General features: G+C 33.4%; 1 protein-coding gene across 4 annotated transcripts in view; it reads left to right on the forward strand.

Annotated features, from left to right (window-relative positions):
• The first annotated feature begins 17,133 nt into the window (after window positions 1-17,133).
• Window positions 17,134-24,196, forward strand: part of LOC143226021 (INO80 complex subunit B) — a 58,948-nt gene continuing 51,885 nt past the window's right edge. The window contains exons 1-2 of one of the 4 annotated variants that reach the window (XM_076456426.1): window positions 17,134-17,391; window positions 18,957-19,168. In XM_076456426.1, coding sequence (XP_076312541.1) covers window positions 19,159-19,168 — 10 coding nt within the window. In that variant the 5' untranslated portion in view covers window positions 17,134-17,391; window positions 18,957-19,158. Of the gene's footprint in view, window positions 17,392-17,516; window positions 17,802-18,956; window positions 19,169-24,196 lie in introns of those variants that run through there. The other 3 variants (XM_076456395.1, XM_076456417.1, XM_076456406.1) reach the window with 3 other exon arrangements.

Here is a 24,196-nt window from a genome sequence, read left to right on the forward strand (position 1 = left end):
AGTGATATTTATTGTAGGTATGTTTCTCTTCACTTTCTTTCCAGTGCCTAAATAACAAAAAATATTTTTCTAGTCAACGCTACTCTTACTTCCATATCTACTGTTTAGAATTTAATTGTGTTTGTTGGTCTTAAGTAATTGTATAATGTTTATTATGTAAATTGGTAGATTATTGTTAAATTTCTTGTCACTGAGTTTGGGGACACAGCCTACAGTAATAGTCATAAGACATGCTTTGTAAGAACAGGTCATAGACCATTTTACTTTAGTTAAAATTATTTACTATAAGTCTGCTATAAAATATAGTTCATTTTTAGTACTGTTTAATGAATCAACTTACATAAAAACTAGTAAATTACACAGGGAAAATTCATTGGAAAGAACTGTGCAAAGAGTTTTATAGTCTTCTTTTTGAATAACCATTGTCAGTTTTGAAGCAGATCCATACATTTGATTCTGAAATCCTTCAACATACCCTTGTTTTTCTTGTACATTTTTCATTTTTTGCCTCTGTATAACATTTAAAAGTTTAAAACTCCTCACATATTAGAACCAATTTTCAAGGAAGCAACTTCAATCAAATATTAGAGACCCCAAATCATTTTTATCCTCCATTCTTGTATCCTCTCATTACTTTAATTTCTTTTTATATTTTTACTTTGTGGGGGTTAAGAAAACATGCAAAATTCCCAGTTTTTTTGCCAAATACTTTAGGATTAATTTAAAAATCAAGTACATAGGATTCTCTAGACTTAAATGATGGGCTAAAAATTTGTGTTATAAAAACATGCTATAAATCTTCAGTTGACTTAAATATATTGATTTCTTGAAATATTTGTGCTTTCTTTAACAGCCTGCTATATGCCAGTATTTGAAAGCTTATCTTATCTGATAGAATGAAAATATGTGCTGTAGGTGCATGGAAGATTGGTTTTTGTGGTGTGTCATAAAAACATTTGTAAAATATAACTGTAAGTGTGTGGTATATTAGATTCTCTAGGTGTAAGTGAAACAACTTACTTGTAAGTATATACTCAAAGAATTTGCTGGATTAGTTTTTGTAAGCTTACAGAAAGTAATTTGTATATATTTATTCTAGTAGGACACTGGAAATTATGTTGTAAAGACAAAAAATACAAAAAGTGGAAAAAGTGGCTATTTGTTTTTGTATGTATAATCAGTGGTGAAATTCTACTAGTACTTAGTTATGTAACTTATTTAATGTGTTTTTCATCCAGGCTACATGCCTACAATCATACTAGCAGAGAGCATACACAACATGATTCACAAAATGTAAACAGTCACTGAATATTTTTCAAATGAACCAATAAATAACAGCATTAGCTCTTTGCAACAAGATCGCGAAGTAGTAGTTCAGCAACTTTGGTGTTAACTATCACGCCATCAGGTAATCTCGTCTAGCATTGTGATTTGTATGATTTGTCAATAATGATAATTATATCTAAATGACAAGTTTTATTGGCCAGTGCACTCTGATCAGTACCTGCCCCTGATATTAGCACATCTGGCTTTTTGTCATTCAGTAGAATCAGGAGCAGAAGAATGACATCTTAAGTACATTTAGTTATGAAATTGTTAAGTTAATTACCAGTTTAATATATACATTTGTTTGTTCAAGCCTATCTAATCAATAGATATTACAAAAATAAAGAAAGAGCAGTTGTCTGTGGCATGTCAAATAAAATCAATAATTGTGTTTCCTGTGAGGGTTGTAAGAAATAAGATTTATGTATTTTCTTTATTTCGTTAATAAACTATATTATAGATTACGCTTAAGAGCAAAATAGTTTCTTGTACGTGCAGCACTTTTCTTATTGATAATTTCATTCTTAAGTACAATATATTTTGCTGTAGCATCTCTTTTTCACCTCAAATTTCTTTTTAATTGGATATAGATTCAGCTTAAAATGTAGGAAATTGTAGAACTTGCAAAAAGAGTTTTGTCTTAAAATTTTCCATTTTATTTCTAATAATTAATTCTTTTGCCTATACAATAAGGTTACATAAGAAACAATAAAATAAATCACAACCAAGCAGTTAATTAGCCAACTTTTTAGATATGCTAGTGAATAAGTAGTCATAAGATAGCAGTAGTGTAAATGAAAACTATGTACCAAATAACTAAATAGAAAACAGATATGTTTTGATCATTTGTACTTTATGATTGGTTAATTTATAGTAGGAGTTTTCAAACATTTTTTTACTGCACCCCCAAAACTATTTTAGGCACTGATGGGCCCACACACACAATGTGTTAGCAAACTACTCAACACATTCTGAAATAGCTTTTGTTATAACTTGTATGCTCTTATGACATTGTTAATACTATATCATTCCAAAGAATTTCATTTAGTTAGTGAGATTACTTATAGAACATATGTCTAATTTGATATGAAAGTTCAAGAAGCAAAACATTACTGCCAATCATGTATTAGTAAAACTTTGAGAAAAATTGTCAAGTGTGAAGGACTCTATTAGCTTAACCAGTTAATAATCTAATTCATTCGAGGAATAATTTGTTTTTCATTCATAAGTAACTGTACTTCAAAAACATGTATATGTACTCATTGCAGATATATAACTTTATAAAAATAACTTATTTTATTAGGTGTATATTATAAACATTTGAAATAATTTGAAGAACAGTTTTCTATCATCTCATCATTTTGATTTGACATGAAGATACATTTTAAAAATATTTTATTGTTAAACCTTTATTACATCTATAAGGTTTTCTTGTCAGCATTGTATTTGATTTTTACTGAAATTATTTTTATGCATGATAGGTAGGCTTATATATATTTTAATTTTCTACAGTTGTTGAAAAATTCTACAACAGAAATTGTTGTATTTTTAAAATGCAGTTTTTGTTTAGAATATTGTTTTTGATCAGATTTTGTATAAATTTCCTATTTAATAACTACATCATGAAGAATAATTTAAATGTTGTTCATGTATGATAAAATGAATAAATGCCTTCTCAAACTGTAATAAGACAGACAGGCCTTGATTAAGATATTAAAAATTGTATTATTGCTAACAGTTTCTTTGTAAATGAGAGCCAGTGATTTACATGTCTACACTTGATATTGTATTATAAGTGTTCCAACTTTCTAAAGATTAAATGTAACAGTTAAAATGTTCTATGTAAAAATTCTTTGTAAAATTGTATATATTAAAATACATGTATATTAATAAGTGAAACACTGTCTTTCAGTGTCATTTTATGTTTATTTATAACTGTGATTGAAAATGTATCATTATATTCTTTTTGGAAGAGTGAACAAACATTGTACATGTGCACCATCAGTCATATTTCTCAGTTTTGTTTTGCTATATTGCCTCCTGTTGTTTTTCATATATGTGAACAATTTCTTCTTACTTTGCTGAAAAATTCATCTAAAACTATCTAATCTTAATTTTATGGGACATACTAGATTATAACAATTAATATATTTAGTTACATAATCTGTATTAACTCTAGAAAATAGTGTTACAGTGTTAATGTTAGTGAAACGAAACTAAATTTAAACGTAAGTATAACAAAGAATGTTGAATTTGGAGGATTGATTTGTATGATTAAAAACTAGGTTTCTATCAACTGTGAAAAAGTAAACAGAATATTATTAATAAATTTAAGGTGAACAAAGAGCAAGAACTTGGTTCTTATAAACTGCTTCAGTCACAAATATTTCTCTTATTAAAACGTTTTTGATTTGTTATCACAAATATTGGGGTATTTTCATATTATTAAAAAATCAAGGTAATCAGAAATGAATGGACTCTTTGATCAACAAAAATTCTAAGCCACATTCCTGAGAAGTGAATAAGTTTAAATGTAGCAGCAGAAACTTGAACACTGGAAAAAATGAACAGCATTTTTATATTCTAAAGATATTTTTTTCTTAATTATTCATGGTGTCAGAAAAACACAAGTTCAGTTCTTGAAGTAAAGTGATTAAAATCCTTGTAACCCGAGTTATAGAGAGCTTGTTAACCTGAAGATGACCTAAGAAGGTCAAAATGTTGTTCTATACTTTATTTTAATTAAAGTGCTAATACCCACACCAGTCATCTTGAGAAAACAAATTACAAAATTAAAAATGTAGCCTATAAGAGTACTAAATATAAACATGCTAAATTCGTTGTGTTACTTTCTGTAGTACAGTCCAATCACAAAAAATAAAAAACAATAAATTGAAAATGTTTGAGGGATAATCATACTTTGTCTTACTTTGCACAGATCACAGTTTTACAATTATCACATGGGGAAAAAATTTTCTGGTTTTGTATGACTCAAACAGATAAAAGATGAATGGTGAATGAAGGATTTGAATATTCAATGAAATAGTTTTTGACTCGGAAGAGCCAAGAATTATCTAAGAAGACACTTTGATTCAATTCTCAGAGTAATGCTTACTAACGTGTTTTATCTACTGTTTAAGTTAAAAACTAATTGCACTTCATTTCTCTCGTTTAAATGTGAGTTCTGCCACTGCTTTTTTACATCACTTCATCATAATGCATAAGATTCCACTTGTACGACCAGCCATTTATTTCTTCTTCCTGTTTATTGTTAACTAAATATTTGCTTTTATACACACAAACACAAAGTTTTGTTTTTCTCGTTTCACCTGCTGCAAGTCATTTCTTTGATTTGCTTACAAACAAAAAAGGCCCGGCATAGCCAGGTGGTTAAAGCACTTGACTCATAATCTGACGGTCGCCGGTTCGAATCCCTGTCACACCAAACGTGTGCCCTTTCAGCCATGGGGGTATTATAATAATACGGTCAATCCCACTATTCGTTGGTAAAAAAGTAGTCCAAGAGTTGACGGTGGATGGTGATGACTAGCTGCCTTTCCTGTAGACTTACACTGCTAAATTGGGGACGGCTGGTGCAGATAGCCCTCGAGTAGATTTGCACGAAATTTAAAACAAACCAAGCAAAAATATTTTTAAACATGAGGACACTCAACTGATGAAACAGTGTACTGTAATGTATCTCGGAACGGCCGGTATGGGTATTAACACTTTTATTGATCAGCAGAGAACAACATTTCGACCTTCTTGTTAACCTGAAGATGGCATAGGAAGCTCAAAACATTGTTCTCTGCTTATTAATAAAAGTGGTAATACCCATACCAGCCGTTCCGAGATACATTTTTGTTTCAAGTAGGTTTCTCGTCATCAAAAGTGTATTGTAATCTTTAGTAGTAGTGTTACGTATTATAATTTATTCAGAGCGAGGTTCCGCTTTATTATGCCGGAAATTAATGGAAATTTTATTATTTTTATTTCGCGTTAAGGTACATAAGGGCTACCGGTGCTAGCTATTCCTAATTTAGTAGTGTAAGGCTAGAGGGAAGGCAGCTAGCTAGTCATCACCACCTGGCTTTTGGCCAATGTTCAATCATTTTTTTCTCGAATTTAAACGTAGATCTATATGTACTTAAAGGCTTTGCTACACCCAACAAGATTTGTATTTTAGTTAGTTGACAACTGCCACAACGCTTAAAACATCACAGTTTAGTAAGTTCCATTTTGCATACAGAGATCTATACATTGTTCACATTCTGTTTCATTTGATATCAAACATAGGAAAATAAAAATGTAAAAAAATTACCAAACTCTGAAAAAATATAGATAAAAACTGTAGGTGTATATTTACAAATTTCCAACTGTATGTACGTGACAAAAATTATATGATGAAATCTAAAAGGATATTGTTCTCTCAAAAGCGTTCAGACCAAATTATTTTTAAAAAAAAACAAGACATACATGGTCAGTCTAATTTTAATAACAGCACTGTTGATTTGGTAGTGTGTCTCAACCCCCCAGCAAGTCTGTTTTACAGTAGACTGTCGTTCCATCAGGTGTACTTTCTTATTGTCAGTTTATCAAATGATTACTAATAATTTCAAAACTTCATTGGTCTGTGCCTTCAACGTATATCGTAACATCATAGCTTCTGTCATTTTCCCAAACCTATGATATACGTAGTGGTATGTCTGCAGACTTTCACGCCAGAATCTAGGTTTCGATACCCATGGTGAGAAAAACACAAATAATGCATTTTGTAGCTTTGTGCTCAATTATATCCAACCAACCGACCTTCTGGAATATAGCTCTTGTGATATTTGCTTTGCGAATAGACTATTAGCAGTTAGAGATATGACTGTGGCATTGTAGGAGTATGATGCACGGTGGAGGTCGATATAACGGGTTTCAAATTAGAGATACTTTGTTTGTTTGTTTGGGAATTTCGCACAAAGCTACTCGAGAGCTATCTGTGCTAGCCGTCCCTAATTTAGCAGTGTAAGACTAGAGGGAAGGCAGCTAGTCATCACCACCCACCGCCAACTCTTGGGCAACTCTTTTACCAACGAATAGTGGGATTGACCATCACATTATACAACCCCAACCGGCTGGGAGGGCGAGCATGTTTAGCGCGAACCCGCGACCCTCGGATTACGAGTCGCACGCCTTACGCGCTAAGCCATGCCGGGCCTTAATTAGAGATACAACAGCCATAGCTACAGATGGACAAAAAAATAATAAAATAAAACTACATTGTTTGTTATAGACTAGACTGTTATCATTTGTTATATAATGAAATCTCGTACACATTGAAAATTATTTTATTTTGATTCTTGAAAAGTATGATTATTCTGTGTTTATAAACCAAGTTTGTGTATGTATATGTATTTAAAAGTGGCTGGTCACATGACGACCTCTGCGATTCATCGCAATGTTCAACGACAGTGACTAGAATATATAACGTTTTGTTTCGTGTGTGTGTGTTGTTGTTTTTTTTGAAAGAACAGTGATTGTTTGATATCATCAAAAAATTATATAAAAATGTATATGCTGAGTTGGAATGATCATATTTTATATAAAGGTTAATTCAATAAATTATAAACTATAATGATTATAGCACCTGAAGTTTTTGAAGACTAATCATGTTACCGAAAATGTTTTCAATGAGCACTTAATTCATAATTTAATATCCATATACTTGTTTAAAAACTAATAAGTTTAAATAAATGATACAGAAATAGAATTTCTGGTTTTCGGAAACAAAAGCTTTGTTTGTTTGTTTTGGAATTTCGCATAAAGCTACTCGAGGGCTATCTGTGCTAGCCGTCCCTAATTTACCAGTGTCAGACTAGAGGGAAGGCAGCTAGTCATCACCACCCACCGCCAACTCTTGGGCTACTCTTTTACCAACGAATAGTGGGATTGACCGTCACATTATACGCCCCCACAGCTGGGAGGGCGAGCATGTTTAGCGCGAACAAAACAAAAGCATTACTCAGATTAGGCGAACAAAAACTTAAAAAAGAAGTACTATGTTGGGAACTTTTTATTATATTAAATCAATAACAATTGTACACATAAATGAAACTAGTAATTGTTGACATGTTAAGCCAGTGAGTTCCTCATTCTCTGTTTAAAGGAATGATACTCTTAGTAACTAGTTATATGGACAGCATAAAGACTTGTTTGTTTGTTTTTTTGGAATTTCGCACAAAGCTACTCGAGGGCTATCTGTGCTAGCCGTCCCTAATTTAGTAGTGTAAGACTAGAGGGAAGGCAGCTAGTCATCACCACCCACCGCCAACTCTTTGCATAAAGACATAACTAGTAAAATTGTAAGCCTTAAATTATTGCGTGATATTTAGATATTTATATAAGCCTTTTTTTGAAGGAGAGTAAAATTATATTATTGGTCGCAGTAACTACTTAATTCAAATAATGCATAATATGTATGTTTTTTTTGGAATTTCGCACAAAGCTACTCGAGGGCTATCTGTGCTAGCCGTCCCTAATTTTGCAGTGTAAGACTAGAGGGAAGGCAGCTAGTCATCACTACCCACCGCCAACTCTTGGGCAACTCTTTTACCAACGAATAGTGGGATTGACCGTCACATTATACACCCCCACGGCTGGGAGGGCGAGCATGTTTAGCGCGACGCGGGCGCGAACCCGCGACCCTCGGATTACAAGTCGCACGCCTTACGCGCTTGGCCATGCCAGGCCACATATGTATGTTATAATATAGTTTTACTTCTAAAAGTGTAACAGCAGATTTGTTAGAATTCTATGAATGTCGTTAAAATAGAGGTTTTACTTGCAATATAATTAAATCGAGATATTGGTGACGTAATCATTTGTGTAAATATGGTAACACTATTCACCCTCATAAAACTCGTGTAAGTTAAGACTATAAATAACTTGGGTGAAGTAAATATGTAAATGAAAACAGAAACGTAAGTTGAGACCTCGATGTAGCTTTCGGGACAATCGACCTAAGTTGTATTTAATGATTTACTTACAAAGCAAAAATGTAAACGCATAGTTATGAATTAGATTAAATTGTTAATTTATTGTGTATTGTGAAGATTTTTTTCATTTTTTATATTGTGCATTAAGTCAGATTTGATCACGGATATTCTGAGTTTCGTGTTTGATTCTCCTTTTTGTTAATACACTTTCATTCAGTTTTTGTTTGAAGTTAAGTACAAACCTACACAATGGGCGATAACCCACCCCTTGTATTGAAACCGGGTTTCTACCGTTGTAAGTCCACAGGCATACAGCTGTGCCACTGGGGAGATATTTTATTTAGTTATTATGTAATATATCCTATAATCAATGTATGTCATATTTTTTCACTATATGTTTACTTCCATGTTTTGGACTTGACATGGCCAGGTAGTTAGGGCACTCGACTCGCAGTCTGAGGGTCGTGGGTTTGAATGTTCGCTCTACCAAACATGCTCACCATTTCAGCCGTGGGGATGTTATGTTCGGTCAATCCCACTATTCGTTGGTCAAAGAGTACCTCAAGTGTTTTTAGTGAGCTGTGATAATTACATTGCTTTCCTCTAGTCTTTAACTCCCAAATTAGGTTCCCCTTGTGTAGCTTTGCACGCAATTCACTTCATTTATTGGTATTGTTTAGGGCCCCCCGCTAGTACAGCGGTATGTCTCCGAATTTACAACGCTAAAATCAGGGGTTCAATTCCACTCGGTGGGCTGAGCAGATAGCCCGATGTGGCTTTGCTATAAGAAAAACACACACAAACACACACACACACACACTATTGTCTAGGTTTCAGTAAATTATTCCTAGCCGGTTTTTTCTCTAAAGGCTTTTACTATTATAATCAGTAATAATAAGACTATTATAAATATACACATTGTTTACTTTAACAAAATGAAGTGCTTCTGATTAATATGAAATGGAGAATTTCCAACTAGTATAATGGTGCTTAAATAGTGTCTACATTTCTGCAATGCTTGATGGCTTCAAAGAACTTATGTTGATAGTGAAAAAGAACTTAGAAAATTTTAAAGAAAGGAAATTTCGATTTTCAAGAATCATCTTAAAAATAGCTCTATAATCATTAAATGGGTTTGTTTTGAATGCAGTGTACCTAGCTACTTTTACTGTAGGCTTTAAAGAGAAACCTGACTAGTAACGACAAAAAAGTAATAAAATATCTCTTTATTTTTCAATAATCAATATAAAAATAGTGCTTTGACTTACGCAGAAGTTTTTTAGTAGGTTGGAATAAAATATTCCTAACCATTTTTCTTCTGTAGGCTTGCGAACAAAGAATAACGAAATAAAAGGTCTTGACTGCTATTTCAAGAACAATTCTGCTATTTAAGATGGTTTATGCCCGTATGTTCTACTATAAATTTTGTGAAATTCCTGGGCAATCACTGTTATGAACCATATGTTTCATATTGAAATTAACTTTGACTTATTTTCATGTCGCTTTTAATTATATCTTTGGGTAAAATCATTATGTTTAGAGCTATCTGGTCACATAGGAAAGTACAGACACAAACATACTTTTGACATTATTTCGTCACAGCATTAATCACAATTGAATTTGTAACAGGAAATCAGTTACTCAACATGGCAAAACCACACGGAGAGAATTAATTATTGTACAAGTCCTTAATAATGAAAAAAATCAGTGAGATATATTAGAAGCTGGACTGCCTTACCCTCACTGGATTTTTATCATTCCCACCTGCCTTCATCTAATTCGAATACAAGTGATGACTGCGTTTTTCTATATACACTGATGTGGTGTAGACATCCTGGTAAAGCTTGTTCGTCAAATTTAGACCTTCTTTTAATAAGTATGTCTTTGATGTCTTCCGTTTGATTAGTGTAAGCGTGTGAATAAAAAATCTTTTGATTGATTTTTTTTCTTGACAGTATGTATTTTTGCCCTTGGAGTTAAATAAACTTCGATATTTAACTCATTAACATGTTTGTTCACATAAATACAAGGTGTATATTCTTGAGGTTTAGGGCCACGTTAAAATAACTGTATATCAAATGAACGACTTCAGCGAATTGTTTGTTTTGAATTTCGCGCAAGGCGACATAAGGGCTATCTGCGCTAGTCGTCCCGAATTTAGTAGTATAAAACTAGAGGGAAGGCAGCTAGTCATCACCACCCAACGCCAACTATTGGGCTACTCTTTTTACCAATGAATAATGGGATTGATTGTCACATTATAACGCCTTCACGGCTGAAAGGGCGAGCATGTTTTGTGTGGCGGGGATTCGAACCCACAACTTTCAGATTACGAGTCGAATGCTTTAACTCACCTGGCCATGCTGGGCCTTAACTTTTGCGAAAGGATACATAATAAGTGACAGATTAGAAATTTCATAAGTATGCGCAGAATTCTATAAAGAATTTATGGCGCAACAAAGGAAAATGAAAGGCAGGGAAGAAATATATTTCCTTGAAATGTCCTAACCAAAACAAAAGCAGGTCCATCAAGAAGCTTTCCAGCTGAATTTAGTGGGAAAAAACTTCAAACATACTAAACAAAAAAGCCTATAAAACAAAATTTGACATTAGCCTAAAGAAAAGGCCAAACACTTCATTGGAAAAAAGAAGACATTGTAATTCAAAAAGCCGATAAAGGAAACTCGAAGTTCAATTACTATTTAATAATAAAACAGTAAGATTTCTTTATGGTAAAATACATTGAATGATACGCCTAAGTTTTCTCAGTCAAATATTGACTTTAACCAAACATACAACAACAAAAAATTGGAAAAACCCACTCAAAATACTATTAAAAGAAAAAACTCTCACCTTTAAACTTTATACTTTTTTGCATACAAACCAATCTTGAACACCAAAATATTCGGTTTACTAAACCCAATAACTTAACGTCAAATTATGTCGTCTTATAACTTTCTGAAATCCAGTTCAAGTATTTACCAAGGTTGTAGTTAAGACAGTAACTTCATTATGTCCAATTTTGATGTCATAAATATGTTTTCCAAACCCTTTGTCATGAAGCAATACAACTTACTACAAAAAATTATTTCACAATATCCCAAAAAGAGAATCAAAGCAAAATAAAAATGCCTGTTTGAACAATTACAACTAGCAACATTTATTTGCTTTTAATACTAAAATCGTACTTCCTTCAATTACACGGACTTTTCATGGCAAACCCATTGTCAGGTACTTTGGCCACACTCTTCTTACATCACATAGAACAGCATGCCATAGCCACTTCCAACGTGGTACTGTCATAGGATGCCACCTTTCCAACAAGTCAGTTTGTCAAACTTCTGTTCTGCTGGAGCTGTCCCGATCAACTGTAAGTGCTGTTATTGTAAAGTGGAAACTTTTAGGAGCAACAACAACTCAGCCACAAAACGACCACACAAGCTTACAGAACGGGACCGCCGAGTACTGAAGCATGTAGCGCGTAAAAATTGTCTGTCAACAGTTACAACACTCACCACCGAGTTCCAAACTCCCTCTGGAAGCAATGTCAGCACAAGAATTGTTCGTCGTGAGCTTCATGAAATGGGTTTCCTTGATTGAGCAGCTGCACGTAACCCTAAGATCACCATGTGCAATGCCAAGTGTCAGCTGGAGTAGTGTAAAGCACACCACCATTGGACTCTGGAGCAGTGAAAATGGATTCTCTGGAGTGACGAATCACGCTTCACTACCTGGCAGTCTGATGAAAGAATCTGGGTTTGGCGGATGTCAGGAGAATGCTACCAGCCTGAATGCATAGTGTCAACTGAAATGTTTTGTGGAGGAGGAATAATGGTTTGTGGCTGTTTTTTATGGTTTGAATTATGCTCTTTAGTTCGAATGAAGAGAAATCTTAATGCTACAGCATACAATGACATCATAGAGAATTGTGTACTTCCAATTTTGTGGCAACAGTTTGGGGAAGGCCCTTTTTTGTTTTAGCATAACAGAGCCCCCATGCACAAAGCGAAGTCCATAAAAACATGGTTTGCCGAAATTTGTGTGGAAGAACTTGACTGGCCTGAACGGAGCCGAACCTTAGTCCCATCGAACACGTTTGGGATGAATTAGAACACCGACTGCGAGCCAGGCTTTTTCGCCAGACATCAGTGCCCGATATTACTAATGTTTTTTGTGGCTGAATAGAAGCGAATCTCCGCAGCTATGTTCCAAAGTCTAGTAAAAATATTCCCAGAAGAGTGGAGGCTGTTATAGCAGCAAAGGGGGAACCAACTCCATATTAATGCCCTTGGTTTTGAAATGAGATGTTCAACAAGCACATATGGGTGTGATGGTCGGGTATTCACATACGTTTGGCCATGCAGTGTAGTTTTTCATAGTATTATAAGTAAAATAACTCATAAAACTTTTACTAGGTAACATCACATAAATTAATCCATGTTGAATAACGAAAAATAGTTTCACATATCATTTTATGATGGTAGGTGATTCAGATCTTATTATGGGATCCAGTTATTAAATTAAATTTATTAGGCTATTCTTTCCATTTTACAATACATTGTTTGTTTTGTGTCTTTCACATATAGGCCCGGCATGGCCAAGCGCGTTAAGGCGTGCGACTCGAAATCCGAGCGTCGCCGGTTCGCATACCCGTCGCGCCAAACATGCTCGCCCTTTCAGCCGTGGGGGCGTTACAACGTGACGGTCAATCCCACTATTCGTTGGTAAAAGAATAGCCCAAGAGTTGGCGGTGGGTGGTGATGACTAGCTGCCTTCCCTCTAGTCTTACACTGCAAAATTAGGGACGGCTAGCACAAATAGCCCTCGAGTAGCTTTGTGCGAAATTAAAAAAAACAAAAAAAAACAATCTTTCACATAATATTTCTTCTGCAGTATAGACGTCATTAGAAGAATTTTATGACTCTTTTTATAGTTCAGATTCATAAAAGTTTCAATTTAATTTTTCTCCGAGATAGTCATGCACTTTATGCACTGATGAGTTTCTTTCTATTTTTTAATAAATTATAAACATTCAGTTTGTCTATCCAGGCATATAACCTTTCTTGAAATGACACTTCACTTTACTAATACACTGCTGGCCAAAATCTTAAGGCCAATGAACATGAAGAAAAAATATGCATTTTGCGTTGTTAGACTCAACCACTTATTTGAGTAGAGCTTCGAAAGATGAAAATAAGAAAAGAGAAAATGAAAATATAAAACCTTTTTATCATTTAATAGTGAAAATGTAAATACTATGAAATTAGCCTAAATACTAGCTGGTCAAAAGTTTAAGACCATACTGAAACGAAGCGTTAATCGCTAAACACGTAACGAAATTTAGTCATTTGTGTCCAAGCATTAGCGTTGTCAATATCTCCCACTGATATCTCCTGTGTTACATTGGGTAAAAACATGGCAAAGGATAAAAAGTTGACAGAAATTGAACGTGGCAAAATTGTCGACCTGCAAAGGCAAAGTCTCTCTCAACGTGCTATCGTTGGTGAGATTGGGAGTAGTGAAACTGCTGTTGCAAATTTCTTAAAAGACCCTGAGGGATACGGGACGAGAATTTCAAGTGGTCGGCCCAAGAAAATTTCGCCGGCATTGAGCAGGAGGATTCGACGGGCTGTCCGGCAAGATACCAGCCGATCGTCGAACCAGATTAAGGCCCTTTTGGACTCAGAATGCAGCTCAAAAACAATAAGACTGCATCTATGAAAGAAAGGCTTTAAAAACCGTAAACCTCTTCAAAGGTCACGGCTCCTTCCACACCATGAAACAGCTCGGTTAAACTTTGCTGAGAAGCACCAAACATGGGACGCAGAAAAGTGGACGAAGGTTTTGTTCTCTGAATAGAAAAATTTAACCTGGATGGTCTAGATGCCTTCCAACGTTACTGGCACAATAAGGATATTCCACCGGAGACGTTTTCTACACGACAGAATGGAGGAGGTTCCATCATGATATGGGGTGCTTTCTCCTTCCATGGAACGGTGGGGCTTCAGGTTATAGAGGAGAGTCAAACAGTAACTGGCTACATTGGCATGTTGGATAGATCATCTTTATTGACTAAAGACCCTCGCTTGTGTGAAAATGACTGGATCTTTCAGCAGGACAACGCTGCAATCCACAATGTCCGCAGGACAAAGGACTTTTTCATTGCAAATAACGTAATTCTTTTGGACCATCCATCGTGTTCGCTCGAACTGAACCCCATTGAAAATGTTTGAAGGTGGATGGCAAGGGAAGTCTATAGAAATGGACATCAATTCCAAACAGTGCATGGCCTTCTGCAAACGCTTATATCGACCATGCCAAAGCGAATGTTTGAAGTTATTCGCAATGACGGCAGTGCAACTCACTACCGAGACCTTTTGTTGGGCACTTCCTACCCTGTTTAGGACTTTTTTTTATATGGTCTTGAACTTTTGACCAGCTAGTATTTAGGCTAATTTTATAGTGTTCACATTTTCCCTATTAGATGCTGGAAAGGTATTTTATTTTTATGTTTCCTTTTCTTATTTTCATCTTTCGAAGCTGTACTCAAATAAGTGGTTGAGTGTAACAACGCAAAATGCATATTTTTTCTTTATGTTCATTAGCCTTGAGATTTTGGCCAGCAGTGTACCTACTTGATTATCTACTTTGAATTGAAATTTACTTTAGTGTGTAGGATGTCCATATAAAGTGCGTCTCGTAGGCTGGTGTGTTTATCTGTTTATTTTAAATTTACATTGTCATATACATATGTGCATGATGCTATTTCATAATGATTGCTATTAATTTGGTTGAAGTTTTCTGGGATCTTGTTATAATTCTATTTGCATTGTGTGTGCGCTATTATTACGTGTTTTATTTTTTTTCAGTTTATAGTTGCCCCCAAATATTGGCAAAGCTTGGCAGAGTGTAGATAGACCTTCATCAAAATTGGTATGGAAGTTCATTAGGTCCATGTTGGGGTACATTAACATTTTCAGTTTTGAGTTTTATATTTTATAGTTTTTATGAGCGTTTTTACTACTACTTAGCCCCTTGTAGATAGATATTTATCAAATTTGGCATGGAGGTTTGTTGAGTTCATAGGGAAATACATGCACATTTGCGGTTTCACATCTTGTATTTTGCAATTTTTATGGTCGTTTTCGCTTTTTATACAATTACATGTGAGGGAAGTAAATTTCAAGTCCTCCGATATCCTTTTATTAGTGATGAATATACATAAATCCCATCCAGGGGAGCGGTACTCCAACTAGGCTATATAAATATAATAGTGCGGTCTGTTGTATGTCCATGTAACTGCTTTGCAGAGTGTGAATGGATCTTCACTAAAGTTGGCTTGAAGGTTCATTAGTTCCATGCTAGAGCACATACAAATTTTCTGCTTTGTATTTTGTGTTTTCTACAATAACATATAAGTGAAAGAACTTTCATTGTGCTTCTTCCAGTAGAATGATAAATTTTTCTCATTTTCAAATAGCTATAAAAAAAGCTATGTTTTTGCTTTTATATAATGTAAAAAAAATTAGTTTGAAATTGGACCAGCGTTTAAATAAGTTTGGTTTGGTTTATATTTCACGCAAAACCACACGAGGGCTATTTGCGCTAGCCATTCCTAATTTAGCAGTGGAATAATAGAGAAAAAGCATAAAATCATCACCATCCACCACCAACTCTTGGACTACTCTTTTGTCAACAAAGAATGAGATTGACCGTACTATCTAACGCCCCACGGCTGAAATGGCGAGCATATTTGGTGGGTCAAGCTAATCACCTGGCCATGCCGGGCCTAGCGTTTAAAACTGTGCAAAGGAGGTGACATGTCAATAAAAGCAGAAATTTGATCGCATAGAAGGGCACCAACATATTCAGAAGCTACAGGCAAAAATTAAAGTTAATCTGAAATTGCACACAACATTAATATCTTACCCAGATCCACGCTCACATACACTAATACGTATTCCCCAGTCTAATAAGCTAATGCAACCATTTGTTACTCTTATGTTTCTACACTCACTTCCAGATCGTGTTAAGGCGTGCGACTCGTAATCTGAGGGTCGCGGGTTCGCATCCCTGTCCGGCCAAGCATGCTCGCCCTTTCAGCCGTGGGGGCGTTATAATGGTACTATCAATTCCACTATTGCTTGGTAAAAGAGTAGCCCAAGAGTTGGCGGTAAGTGGTGATGACTCGCTGCCTTCCCTCTAGTCTTACACTGCTAAATTAGGGACGGCTATTTGTGGCTATCTTTGCTAGCCTACCACCAACTCTTGGGCTACTCTTTTACCAACGAATAGTGGGTTTGATAGTATTATAACGCCCCCACGGCTGAAAGGGCGAGCATGTTTGGCGCGACGGGGATGCGAACCCACGACCCTCAGATTACGAGTCACACGCTTGGACATGCCTGGCCACAATTATTTCAGTTCAAACTATAAACACCAGTTTATGTTGACTAACTGTAGTTCATGGAATAGTTTCACGAACATAGTCTAGTCCTCAGTAAACAAAATATGTAACTACATCTTTGAGATTTAACATAGCAATATTTACTAACTGTTTACTTTTTGTCTCTTAATCGCCTAGTTTTGTGATAAATCATAATTTCAATTCATTTTTAGTGTTAAAATTATGTCAAATGTATACATATATATTTATATAGAAACACAATAAGTATATCAAATATATAATCTTAGAGTAATTGTTAAACAACAATAATATTCTAAATATTATTATCACAATAATACGACAGTCTCTAAAAATAAAGCATCTAAGTTAATTCATAAGTTAGCGTATCTTTTGCTTTTTCCAGCACAAAACTGCAATGATAAAATCAGAGGTGAAATAAAAGATTTGTTTGGAGAGTGAAGTCGTTTTTCTATTGTCGAAATTGTTAAAATCGCTTCAGTATACGCTACAAATTCTGTAAAAAGTTTAAAGTGTTTGATAACAAAAACCGTGATAATTAGCAATTTATGATACTGTAATTATTTTAGTTATTTGACTTGTTGCAATTCTAAATAATCATTAATTTAGGTACTGTATTAGCAGTATTTATTAATGATGGTAAAGAAGAAAGATAAGGTATGTCATTTGGATTTGGTGAGGAAGAAATAATCATTGTTTATTGCATTCTTGTTCTTCGTTATTAAAATGGCTAAAAAAGGGATAAAGTATAACACGAGATCCTCAGAAATTACATTAATAGCAACATTGTAGTAGCAACGGGTAGGTGTACTATAAGGCGTATTACGTGTAATACTAAGTAGCAGTAGCATGATGGCGATTTTGACTCAATATAGGCCTAACAGTCGTATTAGTATTAATGTTAGTAGCTAGAAGACTCAAAACATTTTGATAAATAGGTCGGAAAACAACGACAAATTTCCAAGTTTGTCCGAAACTATAGACTTCGTATTTTGACATCACAAACATTTACTTTTAACCAGTGCTCCATTCAACATACCACAAGACTCACTAAAATTTATATATAGGTGTGTTTTTTAATATTTACTTTAAGAAATTAAATTATGTATAATATTAAAGTTTGAATTATAATCTACAATTTGATTCCAAACTCCACTGGCAGAAATTCATAAAATAATAGTTCAATGAAATTTTGAATGCAAGTTAACCAGTGTGATGAAATGGCATATGACCTATGATCTGTCATGAAAGGGTTAAAGGATTTCTTTATTCTCTAAGGTCTTATTTTACTAGCAGCTACTTCTTTCTATATTAGTAGTATATTTGGTTATATACATATTTAATGTTAAAATTATTGAATATTTTCTTGTAACACTAATTTATTTTATCCTTTTTTATGTGTTAGTAATTTTAAAATGTGTGTACTAAATTAATAAATATAAAAAACGTATCAAAATTTACAAATGGAAATAAGTCACCATGAGCAGTTTGCTTTTTGAGTTTTAAACCTGTTCCCAATACCATTCAAGTTTGCATGTTCAAATATTTTATTTCACTACTCACAGAAACTACTCATTAAATTTGAAAATTTTCTTATAAGAAAAAGTTACTGTTATTATTATTTTTTGAAAGCTGTACTTGAGTGAGTTGTAGAATTTGATAAATGGTTAACTGTTGGGCTCATTAATTGATTATTTTTAACTAATTGACTATTCTTACATGATACTGTAAAAGATGAAATAATGGGAAACATTAATTTTGATTTATTATAAAAGTTTTATACCTTATATGAGTTTCCTCTAATCCATCTGTGATCTTAGTGAGATTATATCCAAAACTTTAAGCATTTTTGTATCGTTTACAGCAATCTCATCTTTAAATGTCACCAGATGTCTATGGTGGTCACTGATTCACTGATTTTACTTACATGTAGTATTCACAGTGCACTTACAGATTTTCTAAGTAGCTTTTGCATTACCAAGCTATTACAGTAACACTTCTTTGGTAACTTATTAATGACACCTAATGAGTGTAGTTTAATAGCTAAAAGAATGCCTTGTTATTGAAGTGGCATACATTTAGTGACATTTTTTTACAAAAAGATGCAAGATACTTGTCTACTTATAGGATAGGGACAATAAGGAATCATTTTGTACTTTAAAGCTAACCATGCAGCCACCTTGGAGAAAAATAAAAATCTAAACTGAGCCTTTATTTTTCAGGAAATCATTGATTCTCCATTTTTTAAACTCTTCCTAAGCTCCAGCCTCCACCACTGCTATATCAGTTCATTCCGTAAGGCATTCAACGTGTTGGAAAAATAAAATTTAACTGAAGCCTTGCTTGTCTTTTCCAAATCTCAAACTTCTATCTTATTCAAATATTGTCTTCAGAAGATCTCTGTCCTGTCAGTATCCCAGATCTATGGAGAGAGGTAATAACTTCCTTTGACTTGTAATCTGTGTGTCTTTGAGTACACTAAAATTCTGTTAGCTTTTGCTGTTAACATCACATAATTGCTTCGATGACTTGATTGATTTATAAATTACTATACCAAGAGCCTTATCTTTAGTCATACTATTAAGTGAATTTCCATCTGTATATATTAACTGTGAGATTGAAGTTATGATAACCTAAATAAATTATTTTATTTGGTGAAGGCTATTTTCCAGGTATTTGTTCAACTAACCAGCTGCCATAAATCATATGGTGTACCACAATATCTTCAATGTGGTTAGAAGTGTCTAAGATTTAATGTTATTCTCAAACTTAAAAAAAATTACTAAATTAATTTTTGGTACTTTTTCATTATACTTTTGCATTTTTAATAACTCTTTCATTATGCCCCCACAATTTTTAAGAACTTTCACAAATCATATAAATGTACAAGTATATATAAGCATGCTTTTTATTCATAAAGTAAAAACTTACTATTTATGGGGGTTTCATGGAACAGTACCATTTTTTCTTTTTTTCAAGGGTGAAACTACTGTAACTGAAATATATAGTAGTAAGAAGTTTTTGTATGATGAAAATTTTATTGCAAAAAACATGCTGTATTATTTCTTTTCAAAACTATACTTGAGTGAATAGTGGAATTTGATAAATGATTAACTGTTGGGTTCATTAATTGATTACCTTTAACTGATTGACTGTTCTTACATGATAGTGTAAAAGTTGAGATAATCAGAAACATTAATTTTGATTTATTACTTTACATAATATCAATTGATGTTCATAAGTAATTTGTTATATTGATTTAATCAAGTTAATGACCCTCCTTAGTCAAAACATAAAAAAATGTTAAATTACAATTCTTCTCATGTCGTGTTTTAAATTGAATTCTATTTTGCTTACTGTGCAAATAGTTGAAAAATCTTATTTACTTTTAGTTTAAAAACTGATAAATTTAATATCAACATATCTTTTATGATAGATTAGTTTAACTTCTCTATGGCATTCTTCCAACTGTTGTTTTTCATAATAACACGAAAATGAAAGAGCTAACATTGTTGCTGACCTGGAATCAACACTTACCCAAGTTAAACAAAATTATTTTATATTTCTTCTGATACTTTGAAATGGTTCCTCATTATTTGGCTAAATAAATACAGTTTTAAGTTGTAATAACTGTTAAAAATTCACTTTAGTATAGCAGTATTAACTAGTTGGTTAACAGAATCAGGTGATTAGTTCTGTTAATATAAATAATCTATATTATGTGAGTATTGATTACACTGATTAGTGTCTAAGTAAAATAATCAATTAATTTCATGAAAGTATTTGATTTATCAAAATTAGTATTTCCCATTGTTAATACTTTTTTATTATTCCAACTCTCCAAGTAAGTGAAAGTTTAACATTATTATTTTTGATTCATTATTTTTACAATTCATGAAGATATTCAACTAATTAAAATTAATTTCCAGTTAATGCTATTTTTTGTTATTCTAATTATACAAGTAATATTAATTATTACTTCTTCTGTTGGGATGATTGTGAACAACAATAAATGAGTTTAGCTTGTAAGCAATTTACTGATGTGAGTGTGATGTAGTAGCCATTACATAACTAATCATAGTAATGCCTGTTGGTCATATTTAACTTGAGTGTCTAAATAACAGTGTAGTTTTGACTTAATATATTGCTTACTTACTACAAACTGTAAGTGTAACCAGTGTTACTTATGGTAAAATTGGTTTACTTAAGAAAGGTTGATATTTACTTTATTTTATATACTTAAAAATGTTGATTGCTGAATAACTTATCCTTTTAACTGTTTATCAGTAATGGTCATTCCTTTAGTAAGTTTATTACAATGGTACCTACACCAAATAAAGTCACTATAGTTTTAAAAGTTTAAAATATGTATGAAGCCCTCTATCATGTTTTATGTAGCTAAAGACTCAACCAAGAGCATTATTTGCTTATCAAAAATCACATCTTCCCCTACAATACTAATAATCCTCTGAAATGAGAGTGAGTCTTTTCTAAATTTCCCTCACTTAAGTGTAACTTTTTAAAAGTTATTTTTATTTTTTGGATCTATTCATTAAGACTGCTTTCAGGAATCTAAAAAATTTACATTATGACATTTCATAAGCAAACATAGATAATGTTATTACAGATGGATGAAAATGTTAAATTAAAATGAACTTGGAGTATCTTCAAATCTGGTTGTGCTCAATTTAATGGTCATCCCTCTTTACAATAGAATCACAGTGCAATTTTCATTGCAGAAGACTATTGTAGGCAGTCATGTAGAAATCCATCGTTTCTCTCTACAGGGATGCCCGTATGTCCCTACCCATCCATATATCTTGTGTATCCAGTGTATCTGTGTGCTGTCCCTCATTTCTGCTGCATAATATTTTGCAACGCCACGTTCTGTGAGGCATTTTCCTCAACATGGGCCTACATTGGCCATATCTCTCTGAAAAAAAACAAAAACAGATTTATAATACATGTGTAATTGAATATAACATAATAACATATGGATGGGTAGGGACTTGCGGGCCACCCTGTATATGCCTTACATAACGTGTAGTTCAGGGGTCAGCAACTTGTAGTTCTTGGGCTATCTGCTGTGCCCACCAAAGGAAATTGAACTCCTGATTGCAACAGTGTAAATCTAAAGACTTGCTGCTGTCCCACTAAATAACTTTTTTATATTAGGATAGGGTCATTCCATGTCAACTCATCCAGATTTTGGAAAAATTTCCAGGTTACCCCTTCAGAATGCTTTGAAAAAATTCACGTGCTCATCTACCCATATAATGAAAAATTGCCAAAGGTTAGATCAATATCTCTAATAGTTTCTGATGTACAGCCCTGTAAAATTTAATTAATTTTTTTTTTATTTTTGGCAAATTCATTTTTGGGCAACTTTGGCTCCTTAAAACTGCAAGAGTAATGATGGTAGAAGGCTGAAATTTGCTACACTGACTGAATTAATCTCACAGAATTCAAAAATGGTCTCAAACCAAGTTTATCTGTCTTAGGATTTTCAGTGAGGCTGTAAAATCACCTGAAAATCCAAAATGGTCCCTTATATACAATTCTGTATGTAACATGTGAATAACCAATCAACAGCTCAGAATGTCCACCATTTGGCATTCTCAGCCATTTTTGAAGTATTATGAGGTCAGCTTTTTCTTTTTATACAAGATTTCAAGTTGAGTCCTCAGCCTGTTTGAAATTGCATGTATTTTTAGACCCAAATATAGTTTTGCTAGTAAACAGGATAAATTATAATGAAATTATATAGTATCAATATACTGATTTATGATTTTTTTATTTATCTTTTTAACCCTTCAAAAAAAAAACACAAAAAAACTTTTTTCGCATACTCCATGTACAACATTTGGTAATGTTTTAGCAAGCTATGACAAGCAGCAACTAGGTCTAACTAGAAGAGATAAGTGTGTGCTTTATTTTTTTTTATTTACTGTACTATATTTTAAGAACTCATTTGTAAATAATAACAATGTGTATATGTATATATATATATATATATATAATTTATAATAATTAAAATATGATTATATTACACAAAATACTGCCAAGACAGGTTACTTTGTAAAGATTAAAGGTCAGTTTTGTATTATTGAGTATGGTAGTGTGAGTGCATGTGCACTACATTATTTAACTTGTGTATTGTCAGCCAGGCATGGCTAAAAGATCAACATAATAAAAATAATAAATGTACAGAAATGTATAATATTATGAGGTTTTAGCTATTTATTCTAAACATAACATTTATCATATTATAATTTGTAGTCATTCTGGAAAAAAATGGTGTGATTTATATTTATTTTCTAATTTTTTATGGTGGTTACGAGAATGGTGAAATTGATCAAACCTGTAGAGAGATTTGTTAATAAAAATAACAGATAAAATATAAAGTTGCTTCTTAGGAAATGTCTCATAACTATATGGACACAGAGATGCCAACTATTTCAAATAACTGAGTGTAATGATTGTAGACAGAGCCCTTTATCATTTGCGGCTACTAGGCCTGACCAATGTCTCTAAGCTGTTAATTATTATATTATTATTGTAACTATTATTATTTATTACTGCTATAGATTGCTCATTTATGACTGGATACGGTTTTGAGCCATCCATATCTGTTGATCCATCTGTGGCTAAACTGTAAACACTGTTAGTAAGTATGCTTGAAATCATTTTGTCATTTTCACAACCCAACATTTTTACAATGGCTGTAGTTCTGGTTCTAGCTCAGCCATATTTTTTTGCTATATCAAAGTCTGGGAACATTTTTCTGAATAGATGTCCTGCATGATCGGCTACAGCTTGGGGTAAATTATGAGCAATGACAAAATGCGTGAACATCACTTCTGCATTTATGGTTTCATATTCTGAATTCTTATTCATAAATCTCATTATCTGCATCGTTTTTGTCTTCCCCTCAGCCTTTTATTGGTGAGATGCCGATTTTGTATATCTGGAACAATCATTTATCCCGTCATGTGCCACAGAAAAATTGGTGTGACAAACTGTACAAAACGCATGACTGTCACTGACTTTTGATGCAATGACTGGATATTTTGCACTATACTCTTTCCTAAATTTTTGATTCACAGTTTTAGTCCTCTTAGATTTGCCAGAAACAAGACAATCTGGTGAACGAGGCCTCTTTTTTTCCATCTTGTGAACGATCACATTGGTGTTTCCATGCCGCTTAGAAAACGAGAAATACCCATCTACGCGAGTGCTGATTGGCTGACAAGCACTGATGACGTAAGTATGGATTCTCCCATGTACCCAGTATGGAGAAGCACCACACTCAAACTATTGGTAGACGTCGGAGATACAAATATTTTAATATTTCAAGCACAAACATGATTATCGCAAGTAGCCATTTGGACTATGTCTTTCATTTATTATCAAAATTTATTTGTTTCTCACTAGAAATTTGCTTTTCACCCCTTTCAAGCCC

The sequence above is a fragment of the Tachypleus tridentatus genome, chromosome 1 (assembly GCF_004210375.1).
Source record: "Tachypleus tridentatus isolate NWPU-2018 chromosome 1, ASM421037v1, whole genome shotgun sequence".
Taxonomy (NCBI): Eukaryota; Metazoa; Arthropoda; class Merostomata; order Xiphosura; family Limulidae; genus Tachypleus; species Tachypleus tridentatus.